General features: G+C 41.5%; 1 protein-coding gene across 1 annotated transcript in view; it reads left to right on the forward strand.

Annotated features, from left to right (window-relative positions):
- scn5lab (sodium channel, voltage gated, type V-like, alpha b) overlaps positions 1–13,314 on the forward strand; it is a 208,287-nt gene that overhangs the window by 170,336 nt on the left and 24,637 nt on the right. Inside the window, 1 exon segment of the mRNA XM_065019402.1 lies at positions 3,964–4,087. Within this exon segment, the coding sequence (XP_064875474.1) occupies positions 3,964–4,087 (124 nt within the window).

Genomic DNA, 13,314 nt, shown 5'->3' on the forward strand with positions numbered 1-13,314 from the left:
GAAAACATGCTTGAAATTGTTTTGGCAGGGATTTTTCTCGTAGCATATCAATGGCTCTAATGTAATGTCTAAATAAGGGTGAAAGCCAAGCTTCTTAGAGAAATGGGTATGCAGGCTTTTCCTCCAACCCTGCTGTAACACACCTGATTCAGCTTATCAGCTAATCAAGATCCTGGTAAACAGCTAATTAAAACCAGAATCAGGTACAGCCACTTTTCAGACATCTCCCTATTGTTTCTGTTCTATAAAACATACACCTCCGTCTTCGACTCACCAGGTCAAGGATGGTGACACATTACTTTTGGAGTTTCTCATCAAGCTTCTTGTGTTGGTCTTTGCAACCCCTTGAATACCTAAATCCCTTCATGTCTGCCACTACACCAATAACTCCTGATCCTTAACCTAGGGTGACCACCTTTAAAATACACAAACGAGGGACAACAGGAGGATTTTGCGGGACATTCGCAGCAAAATATAACATTGTTGTCCTCAAATATCACAAAAAAATCCCTGCAAAATCCTGGAGGGACTAGTTATATACTTTCAAGGGAGTCCTTCTTCTTCTTCTTCTTCTTCTTCAGAGAGAGAGAGAGAGAGAGAGAGAGAGAGAGAGAGAGAGAGAGAGAGAGAGAGAGAGAGAGAGAGAGAGAGAGAGAGAGAGAGAGAGAGAGAGAGAGAGAGAGAGAGAGAGAGAGAGAGAGAGAGAGAGAGAGAGAGAGAGAGAGAGAGAGAGAGAGAGAGAGAGAGAGAGAGAGAGAGAGAGAGAGAGAGAGAGAGAGAGAGAGAGAGAGAGAGAGAGAGAGAGAGAGAGAGAGAGAGAGAGAGAGAGAGAGAGAGAGAGAGAGAGAGAGAGAGAGAGAGAGAGAGAGAGAGAGAGAGAGAGAGAGATTTATAGGTATGTTATGTGGGGGACAATGCACCTGGTATTTGTGATAGTTTCAAGTTTTATTTGTCACATGCACAAATATACTGAAATGCTTAACTTGCAAGTATTCAATATTAAAATAGTATGACAAAAACAACATAAAGATAAGACATAAGAGAGAGAACTAGAATATCATAAGAATGTAAGCTATGTACAGGGTCAGTGCCAGTAGCAAATGTACAATGTGCAGGGATGTACATGTAGGCAGGGATTTGGAGAAAGTGACTGGTAGCACGATAAACAATAATAATGATAATGATAATTATAATTATTATAATAATAATGCTAATGCTAATAATAAAAATGATATTAATGATAATAATGACAATGACAATAATAATGATAATAATACAAATGATAAGATAATAATAATAATGCTAATAATAAAAAATGATAATAATGATAATGTCAATCATGATAATAATAAAAAATGATAATGATAATGATAAAAACAAAATGATAATACAAATTATAATACAAATGGTGATAATAATACTTATTATAATAATAATAGTAATAGTAAACAGTATGTCAGAACTATAAGTTTTGGGTGGGAATGTGATTGGTGTGTGTGTGTATGTAGGTGTATTTGTCTATTGGGACCATGGGCGTAGTGTACAACCAGTGTTATTGGTTCAGGTATACCAGACATACCAACTCCCCTGTCACCCCCTAAGCTGAGCACGATGGGCCTGTAAAACACAAAGGCTCATGGGATGCCCGCTCGACAGGCGGAGCAGTAATGTACATCGGATGATGTGTTGTTACAAGCCGGACATGGGTATGGTATAACCAGTAAAACTCAACAGATGACATGAGATGACATAAAAGGTTTATCTGTGTATCTAGAAGGAAGAGCAAAAGAAAGCTTCATAATCATGAAGTTGACCAGGACAATGACTGTATTGGTTTTAGGTTGATGTCGTTGTTCTCGGGTTTATTGACAGTGGTAATAGAATACTGATCCTCTAAAGCCAAGAGAATGTAAAAGTGAAATTGGAGTAAAGGTTGTTTGTTGAAGGGCCCCCTCGCTGTATTGTCTGCAGAGAATGGCTGTATGACTGTATTGTCTGCAGAGAATGGCTGTATGACTGTATTGGTGATGAACAGTTAAGAGGATCTACTGTACTGTTAAGTAATCCCTCTCTCTCTGAGCTGTGCTCTCCAATGATAGCATTCTTGAGGTTGGAGGGAATGCATAGAGAATTCCAAAATTCCAAATGACTTTAGAGAATAGATTAATAAAGGTATGGATTGACCTTCACTTTAGCCCACTTTACAAGTCTGAAAACATCAGTCATACTTCTGTTTTGGGGTGCACCAACCCTTTAAATGCCACATGGCCATGGACATGAAGGATATGCATTAAATAATGATTTAACGTTGAGGGTTCATTATGCCCAAAGCTGACTTTTGTCACCCTGGAACTTCCTCTACCCACACTTTACTCTGTGTTTATGCCTGACTGTCTTCTTGACTCTGGTGTTGTCACCTCACCTGCAGCACAGACACTACAGTTACCCTGGAAACAGTCCACAGTGTCCCAGTGTAAATATTTAGTTCAAAAGTGGATGCAGCATTTTTCCATGTCCAAGGTAACAAAAGTATATCATAGAAAATATATAGATATACACTGACTATACAAAACATTAAGGGAGTTGGTGTCGGGACTGTGCCCCTGAGGGGGCTGGGTGGTGAGAGGGGAGTCGGTGTCGGGACTGTGCCCCTGAGGGGGCTGAGTGGTGAGAGGGGAGTCGGTGTCGGGACAGTGACCCTGAGGAGGCTGGGTAGTGAGAGGGGAGTCGGTGTCAGGACTGAGCCCCTGAGGGGGCTGGGTGGTGAGAGGGGAGTCGGTGTCGGGACTGTGCCCCTGAGGGGGCTGAGTGGTGAGTGGTGAGAGGGGAGTCGGTGTCGGGACAGTGACCCTGAGGAGGCTGGGTAGTGAGAGGGGAGTCGGTGTCAGGACTGAGCCCCTGAGGGGGCTGGGTGGTGAGAGGGGAGTCGGTGTCGGGACAGTGACCCTGAGGGGGCTGGGTGGTGAGAGGGGAGTCGGTGTCGGGGCAGTGACCCTGAGGGGTGGTGTGTGTGTGTGTGTGTGTGCTTGCGTGCGTGCGTGCGTGCGTGTGTGCGTGCGTGTGTGTGCGTGCGTGTGTGTGTGTGTGTGTGCGTGAGTGCGTGTGTGGGTGTGCATACGGACACGCACATATGGAGCTCATAGCAATATGAGCCCCACCATGACAGGACCCGAAGTGTGATCACGTGTTAGCCTGCAGGGCGTCAACAACAGGAAGGAAGAGCTAGAGCCAGAAACCAGACAGAATATCCTGGGTAGGATATTCTGTCACATCATCCTGATTACATACACCCGACACTTATTACATAACAGACACACAATGTCAAATGGATGGCATATTATTAAGCAGGGTTACTGAAGTGTGTCTTCAAGTAGCTTGGCAATGTATTTCCTTAGTGCTTACTGTAAAAGGTGAATACTGTAACCTTTAGCTTGACACAGTATACTGTATGTGTGGAGAAAGAAATATCACACTGAATACCCATCTAAAGAGTTTCAGGGAGCTTGCCTGTATTCTGTCTAAATATCCAGCCGACTACACCTCTTCTGTCTATCATGCTATAATATCAGTCCAGATCGCTGATAGCTTGATTTGATTTTGCCAGATTAGATTGAAACTAACGCTGCAGATTATAGCTTTCCAAGCAAAAGATTAAGATGTGCTGTAAGTTACAATATGGTAAATGCCACAAAGGTAATACCAGGTTAGGTTCTAGATGAGACTTTGTGCCCAGGCTTTATATGCACCAAAACAGAAGTAGTTATTACTGGGAGAATTATAACCTTCTGAATGTTTCTCATAAATGGAGAAAAAGACTGAATGACTCTCTCCATATCTACCAGATCCATATCTACCAGACCCTTCTCTTGTCAACAAATCACCAATATAGCAATACACCAGTCATCAATCACCTGATAATAACTATTTTCATCAAGCATGGCTCTGATTGGTTGTTATCCTCAGGTGAAGGATGACATCAGCCTATCCGAGGGCAGCACAGTGGATCTGAGGAAGCCAGGGGAGGAAGAGGATGAGTATTCAGAGATGGCCGAAGAGACCATGGATCCTGACAACTGCTTCCCTGATGGTAAGTTTATTTGACTTTATTGTTACATTACTGTCAGGTGAGTCCCATTGAGATTGTGTTGCTAAGCGGTGGTTTTAGATCCCACTTCTGACGCCAAATGTCGGTAAGGAGACAGGACACCATTATGTTTGCTTCAGAACATCTTTACTCAAATAAAACGGAATGTGTTGTACTGTATTACATCATGCTTCAAAGAAATGCATTGTATTTTTAAGGGAGTGGCACCAAGAGGTAGCAGCATGAAAAAGCATACAGCTTACAATTTACATGCACTAGTAATGTATTACTAGTGATACATGTGACCAAGAAAATACAAGTATAAGCAAGCACATTTAAGGAATATTATTTAATGTAATGTTTGGAGAGAAAAAAAACAAGATGGGCAACTTGACCTGACAATCTGTTTATTTTGTATGTGGAAATCAATACAGAGACAGAAACACGTCAAACAGGTTGAATTAATATGTTTCTATCAAATTTCAAATGTGTATAATAATGTGCCATGATGGTGGGGATAACGTTGCAATCCAGCCTAAACATTTGTATATTTTTAACAGCTTACATTAGTAGAGGGTTTGACTCAGTCTCACTGCAAGCCTGAATCTAAACATTTACACTGGGCTACCCCAAACAGTTGGCTTTCGGCTTCAAGTGGAGGCCATTTGATATAAAACATTAAACAATTAAGTGACATTTGAACGGGTAATGGCGCATTAAATTGAATGTCCTGTGTCAGCAGAGATTTGAAAAGGCGTCTCAGACACTAAATGGACTCTGGTTAATTTGATGATGACTGACTACCCGAATTAAATTTGGTCGCAACTAATCAACTCCCTCAGACGGTCTGAGGTAACTTCGACCAATCACGTGATGTCTCCGAGACAATCATGGCAAATGACTGAGTGTACACTGAAACAGTCAGCAGTAGCTGAGTGTACATTGAAAGGGTCAGCGCTGTCGGGGGTTGTTCCAAAAAGCTTTTGACATGTTCATGTTCGAGCGTGAAGATCATTACTGAAGGTCTTGTGAACGTTGACACATGTTTTGAACCAAGATTTGATTAGGGGATCACGCTCTTTAATGATGCATCCATTTTTACACACCTATTGACTAGTTGTGGTGGGAAGTCATTTAGTTGTTAGTGTTTTTAGGTTTGTGTTTAAAGGTGTTTCCTGAATGCCGACACTGATAGGTTTTTACTGAATACAGTCTGACTTGTGTATGGGGTATCATATTACTATATGTACATGTTCATTTGACTACACAGGGAGCACAGTATCCATAGAAACAACCATTGCACCATAACTCCTTTAATAATGTGGACTACAATAGAGGCTGAAACCTTCTATCCCTTTCAGTGTAATACCTCATAACGCTAGTAAACACAGGGGAGTGGGTTGTGGGTAGTCTTACACAGGGGCTTTATATAAGGTGACTTAATAATATACAAAATGCAAGCCGTTTCAGGAGAAGACCCAGATGCAGACAGGGTCGAAGTAACAAAAGTGTGTTACTAGAACAGGGGACAGGCAAAACGACAGGTCAAGGGCAGGCAGAGGTCAGTAATCCAGATCAGAGTCCAAAAAGTACAGAATGGCAGGCAGTCTCGGGGTCAGGGCAGGCAGAGGTCAATAATCCAGGGTGGTGTGACAAGGTACAGAACGGCAGGCAGGCTCAGGCTCAGGGTCAGGGTCAGGGCGGGCAGAATGGTCAAAACTGGGAAAACTAGAAAACAGGAACTAGAAACAGACAGGAGCAGAGGGGAAAACGCTGGTAGGCTTGACGAACAAAACAAACTGGCAACAGACAGAGAACACAGGTATAAATACACTGGGGATAATAGGGAAGATAGGTGACACCTTTAGGGGGGTGGAGACAAGCACAAAGACAGGTGAAACAGATCAGGGTGTGACAAGCCTAATGGTTTGGGTACATCACCATGGAAATCCATTTGTGTTCCTTGGACGCAACCAGGACTCTGATCTAGGGCTGTGGCGGTCATGAAATTTCGTCAGCCGATGATTGTCAAGCAAATAACTGTCGGTCTCACGGTAATTGACTGTTAATTAACATAAACACATCTAGCATCTCCTGGCTTCCACACAATAAATCCATTACTTATTTTAGACAGGTCTAAAGAAGGATGATATGAAGAAAATGTAGTCTATTTCAGAATAACAGAATAGCATACTCTGAGCTGTCCTTATGTTAGGTCCTGATGTGGCTATGCCAAATGGCTGTGGGCTACACTAGTTCAATTAGCAGACAAGATTTGCTTATAAGATTGGCTTATTTTATATTATTTTATAGTATAAAGAAAACAATTGAACTAAACTGAATGAAATAAAATAAAATATAAAGATTTTCTCCAAATGATTTGAGGGAGAGCGCACTGTGTTGAGTGGTTAACAAGGAAATAGGTACTCCTATATGCTTAATTTAGAGTTATTAATCTAACTTTAGTTGTTCTACAAACGTTGGGCTATATGTTTAGATTTTTTCATACATTGTAAGGCTGCAAAATGAAACTCTAATGATGATTTTTTTTTTTAAGTGAGGCATGAGCTCAACTTAGTTTTTGTTGCACAGGCTGTACACACTCCAATAGTCTCTCATTCACAATTTGACAAGCACTTGATAATGCCTTGAATTTCACAGCGGCATCCCCTTTGTGGCCGTAATGCACCCTAAATAAATCCATGCTTTAGAGGCTGGAGTGCTGCGTTGTGCCCTTCTCCCTGAGCGTGCTGCGCAATCCGAAGTGTCTCTCACTCACACAGCTCTCCATCACGTGATCGGGTCTTTCTCACAGGCTACAAGTTAAGACAGACACATCGGGGACGCAACTGCTCTGCTCCGAGGTGCATATTGAAGATATTGGATGAACTGTCCACATTTACTTTTCGTCAGCCAACAAGATGAGTAGGTCTAACGACCAGCAAAAGCACTAGCCTATGTCAATCTACTATCCCCCATAGTACAAAAGTTGACCTATTCTATTTTGTGTGATAAATAAATATCCCAAACCGATCCCAAATTAATACCACCAATAGCATCAAAAAAATGTGGCTGGACGCAACAGATCAGAACGTTTAGCTTAGAATGTTATTATGCATGTAATGCTTTTGTTATAAAGGTGCATTTTTATGGTAAAAAATATCTTCCCCAAGTCACAAAAAAAGGCTGTTTCTTATGCTGGGCATCATTCATAAGTGATAATGTATAAGTGATAGGCTAATATTGTCACCCATCAGACTATTCTTGATTTCATTTTGTCTTTACATACACTAAATAATATATGTGTGACATTTGTTATGATTTAGAATGGGCCATTATCATGCAGCTGTATCGAAACAGGGGCAGTGTAAAAATACACGTCATCTATTCACTTAATAAAATGAAAAAGAAACCCTGTGGTATATTTTCATGCCAGCCAGGCAGTCTATACTCCTGTTGTAAATATAAGCAATGTGCTTAATATTAAGAAAGTTGAGCAATAAATATAGTAGGCCTAGCCTATAGAAAGCTCATGGGATCCTCCTCTTTTTATTAACGGCCATCACTCAGTTTCTTCCTCATTTGCATAGCCTATAGAAATGTTGCGCAACATGAGCTCTCATGAAGTGTTTGATTAGATTCTTGAATACATTTGCATTGATGTCAGAGTGGTTAGAGGTACAATAGAGTGCTGAGTACCAGGCAGTTAGCAAGGTTGGTAGACTACCAATGAACAGCAGCATCAGAGCTTGGAGAAGCCTAATTACCGTGACTAAACGGTCATGTGGAATTTGACTGCCTTCATGACCCCCGGTGACCCACCGTGACCCCCGGTGCAGCGGTAATATGGTCACCACAACAGCCCTACTCTGATCCCGCCATTACCGCAGGCTCTTAGTGACACAATGATTTATTACCAATCATGTGATACTCACAGTAGGCTTCATGAGTCACTGTTTGTTTGCTAGATGTGGCCCCAAAAAAGACTACTTGGACATGGCAGCATGTGCTCCCTGGAAGGCCCAAAAGGGGAGTTATAAGCCGGGTGGTTCCAGCCATGAATGCTGATTGGCTGACAGCCATGGTATATCAGACATTATAAACTGGGTGGTTTGAGCCCTGAATACTGATGTGCTGACAGCGTGGTATATCAGACTGTATACCACGCGTATGACAAAACATGTATATTTAATGCTCTAATTACTTTGGTAACCAGTTTAAAATAGCAATAAAGCACCTCAAGGGTTTGTGGTATATGGCCAATATACCACGGCTAAGGGCCTTATAGCTTAAGTATACCACAGGTATGACAAACCATTTATTTTTACTCCTATAATTACGTTGGTAACCAGTCTATAATAGCTATAAGGCACTGGAGGGTTTTGTTGTATATGGCCAATATAGACCCGCATGGGCTGTATCCAGGCACTCCACATTGCATTGTGCCTAAGAACAGCTCTTTGCAGTGGTATATTGGCCATATACCACACCCTATCTGGCCTTATTGCTTAAATATAGTATAGTTATGCCCAATAAAGGCATGTAGTAGTATGCTATTCCATTTCCACACCACTGTTACAGTCTCCATGCCAATAGTAAGAACACTACATGTTTCTGTGCTTCCCCAAAATTGAAAAACTATCCTGGGATGGAGCAGGAGTACTGTCACTGGAGCATAGTTGAAGAGGCCATATTTACATGGCCGCATTTCACACATTTCTGGGTTGCGTAAGAAGGACAAAATGGCGGCGCTCCACCATAATACACAAAATAAATCAAATGAGACAAATCATGGAGCTATGTGGGTCGTTCCATGAAAAGAGTGCCTTGTACAGTACGTCCCTTTGGTATTTTAACATGAAAAGCCTGTTATAATAAATGAAGTACACTTTAATATAGACCACATGGAGAATTCATTAAATGAAGAAAGACTTACGAAAGTGCAAAACTTCTGCATTTTGACATGTCCCTCCATGCACTCTCTGTCACTTCTAGGAATTTTTGAACCCACTTAACCCAAAAATGTCTGTACGTTTTCACTATCATTATCATTATCATGTCATTATATTATCACTATCATATAAGATCATCAGCAGACTCCATCACCATCATCTACCATACTCTGACCAGCTCTCTCCGCTCAAGCCATGAACTGACCTTCTCTATCTTTGTGGGACGCAGCTTTCAAAGACTTGGCCTCTATTGGTTGACCTGTCATGATATATTTCTTGATTGTTCTTTGCTCTTGAAGTGCTTTGAAATTCTATAAAAAAAGTGCCTTAGAAATGTAATGCATTATTATTATCATTGTAAAGCCCTAGTTATTTTGTTGCTTAGACAAAGTCATTTCTGAAGATTATTATTTACTTGTCATTATCGTCAATCCTGTTATTAACAGGGTAACTTAATTTGGCACTTAATAGGCAATTACTATGGTATTTTTTTTATTTGACCTCTTGAAAGGGGAAAACTAGGTTTTTATAAAGTTGAACATGTGCTCTTTATGACAGAATGAAAAAATAAGGTGAAATTCCCCCAAAATGTTACAACATTCAATTCTCAAAAGGCACCGAATTGGTGGAACATCCCGTGTATTGGGACATTACAGCAGCCTAACAATTCCTCTATCTTCTACACTCTTGGAAAAAAGGGTTCCAAAATGGTTCTGTGGCTGTCCCCATAAGATAAACATGTTTGGTTCCAGGTAGAACTCAGTTAAACAGCCAAAAAGGTGATAGGTGTTGTTACTGTTGTTACTGGATCCGAATAGTGTGGGATTTAACCTTCGTACCTGACCCTGTTGTGTATTCAACTAAATAAGTTGGCTAAAGCGGAAAGAGTGACACCTAGGCTACATGTGATTTAGGTGAAAATTATGTAATGTCACCCACGGCAATACAGTATATTCCAATGCATCATCTTTCATTTTGATGGAATACTGTATGTAGACTAATTCGCAAACCTTTAATGCTTTTTTTCTGTTTAAAGACAGTCCAGCTCTGTTGAGTGTAAACTATCAAGTTGACAACATAAAGGAGGCCATTTTATAAACTCAACAGCTTGGGCTGTTACCTCTCTGTTGAAAGAAGCATGGAGTTCCTTAGGTTAAGGTTCATCAGGGTTTCAGAGCTAGAGGAGGCAGCACTAGCACTGTAGTTTGGCTGGGGCAGCTACAGTGCCTTCAGTAAGATTTCATACCCCCCCCCCCTCCCCTCAGGGGTGCGTGCTCAGTCCCCTCCTGCTCCCTGTTCACCCACGGCTGCATGGCCAGGCACGACTCCGTCACACATTTTGTTGTGTGACAGCCTGAATTAAAAATAGATCATTCAATATATGTTCTTTCTCACCTATCTACACACAATAACACAATGAAAAACTGAAAACATGTTTTTAGAGATATTTTTGCAAATGCATTGAAAATAAAATACAGAAATATACTACATGACCAAAAGTATGTGGATACCTGCTCGTCGAACATCTCATTCCAAAATCATGGGCATTATTATGGAGTTGGTCCCCCTTTGCTGCTATAACAGCCTCCACTCTTCTGGGGAAGGCTTTCCACTAGATGTTGGAACATTGTTGCAGGGACTTGCTTCCATTCAGTCACAAGAGCATTAGTGAGGTCGGGTGTTGAGCGCTGATGGGCGATTAGGCCTGGCTCGCAGTTGGTGTTCCAATTCATCCCAAAAGTGTTTGATGGGGTTGATGTCAGGGCTCTGTGCAGGCCAGTCATGTTCTTCCACATCAATCTGGACAAACCATTTCTGTATGACATCGCTTTGTGCACGAGGGCATTGTCATGCTGAAACAGGAAAGGACCTTCCCCCAAACTGTTGCCACAAAGTTGGAAACACAGAATTGTCTAGAATGTCATTGTATGCTGTAGCGTTAAAAAAACACAGCCTCGGACCATTATTCCTCCTCCACAAAACTTTACAGTCGGCACTATGCATTGGGGCATGTAGCATTGTCCTGGCATCCGCCAAACCCTGATTCGTCTGTTGGACTGCCAGATTGTGAAGCGTGATTCATCACATCCAGAGAATGTGTTTCCACTGCTCCAGAGTCCAATGGCGGCAAGCTTTACACCACTCCAGCCGACGCTTGGCATTGCGCATGGTGATCTTAGGCTTGTGTGCAGCTGCTCGGCCATGGACACCCATTTCATGAAGCTCCCGATGAACAGTTATTGTGCTGACGTTGCTTCCAGAGGCAGTTTGAACTCGGTAGTGAGTGTTGCAACCGAGGACAGATGATTTTTACAAGCTACAGACGAATTTAACAAGCTACGCGATTCAGCACTCGGCGGTCCCGTTCTGTGAGCTTGTGTGGTTTACACTTCACTATAACAGCACTTACAGTTGACCGGGGCAGCTTTAGCAAGGCAGAAATTTGACGAACTGACTTGTCGGGAAAGGTGGCATTCCTAGGACGTTGAATGTCACTGAGCTCTTCAGTAAGGCCATTCTACTGCCAATGTTTGTCTGTGGAGATTGCATGGCCGTGTGCTCAATTTTATACTCCTGTCAGCAACGGGTGTGGCTGAAATAGCCAAATCCACTAATTTGAAGGGGTGTCCACATACTTTGTATACATAGTGTGTCTCATTCACACCCCTGAGTCAATACTTTGTAAAAGCACCTTTGGCAGTGATTACAGATGTGAGTCTTTCTGGGTAATTCTCTAAGAGCTTTCCACACCTGGATTGTGCAACATTTGCCAATTATTATTTTCAAAATTCTTCAAGCTCTGTCAGATTGGTTGTTGATCATTGCTAGACAACCATTTTCGGGTCTTACCATAGATTTTCAAGTAGATTTAAAACTGTAACTCTGCCACAACATTCACTGTCTTCTTGGTAAGCAACTCCCGTGTAGATTTGGCCTTGTGTTTTAGGTTATTGTCCTGCTGAAAGGTAAATTCATCTCCCAGTGTCTGGTGGAAAGCAGACTGAACCAGGTTTTTGCCTGTGTTTAGCTCCATTTCATTTATTTTTTATCCTAAAAAACTCCCCAGTCCTTAACAATTACAAGCATACTCATAACATTATGCAGCCACTACTATGCTTGAAAATATGGAATGGTACTCAGTAATGTGTTGTATTGGATTTGCCCCAAACAAAGTTAATTTGCTTGCAAATATGATGCATGTTTTGGAATATTTTTATTTTGTACAGGCTTCCTTCTTTTCACTCTGTCAATTAGGTTAGTATTGTGGAGTAACTGTAATGTTGTTGATTCATCCTCAGTTTTATCCTATCACAGTCAACTCTGTAACTGTTTTAAAGTCACCATTGGCCTCATGGTAAAATCCTTGAATGTTTTCCTTCTTTCCGGCAACTGAGTTAGGAAGGACGCCTGTATCTTTGTAGTGACTGGATGTGTTGATACACCATCCAACGTGTAACTAATAACTTCACCATGCTCAAAGGGATATTCAATGTCTGTTTTTTACCTATCTACCTATAGGTGCTCTTCTTTGCGAGTCACTGGAAAACTTCCCTTGTCTTTGTGGTTGAATCTGTGTTTATAATTCACTGCTCGGCAGATAATTGTATGTGTGGGGTACAGAGATGAGGTAGCCATTCAAAAAAGCATGTTAAATACTATTATTGCACACAGAGTGAGTCCATGCAAACGTATTATGTGACTTGTTAAGCAAAGGGGTTGAATACTTATTGACTGAAGACTTTTCAGCTTTAAAATTTGTATTAATTGGGTATATTTAAAAAAAAATCCACTTTGACATTATGGGGTATTGTGTGGAGGCCAGTGACAAAACATTACAATGGGGGAAAAGTCAAGGGGAATACTTTCGGGAAGCACTGTACATGAGGACCCATGTTTACGTTTAAGGCGGTCACTTGAGGCAAGCTCATGTCACATTGGTTGTGTCAAGCTTCGTCTCTCTTGCTCAGTGCCATGACTAATGGCTTCTCATGCAAAATGACCGCCAACCTAACAAACCAAAACTCTCTGGACTTGCCTAATGATAGTTTGAGGGACTAAATCAGGGAGGGACCCTTCATACACTCAGAGAAAAGGTAGCAGCATTTCAGCAAAGGCATTTTGCATTCTTTGTGCGCTCAAAGAACCCAAAAATCTACATCCCATAGGAAATGCCTTTAATTCGAAGTCTAACTGATATCGACAGGCTGATAAGTGTAAATGTATAGTCAATAGGGCCTCTTGATTTCTTCTTGACGGCTGTTATTTGCTTGGCAGATG

The sequence above is a fragment of the Oncorhynchus nerka genome, linkage group LG6 (genome assembly GCF_034236695.1).
Source record: "Oncorhynchus nerka isolate Pitt River linkage group LG6, Oner_Uvic_2.0, whole genome shotgun sequence".
Lineage (NCBI taxonomy): Eukaryota > Metazoa > Chordata > Actinopteri > Salmoniformes > Salmonidae > Oncorhynchus > Oncorhynchus nerka.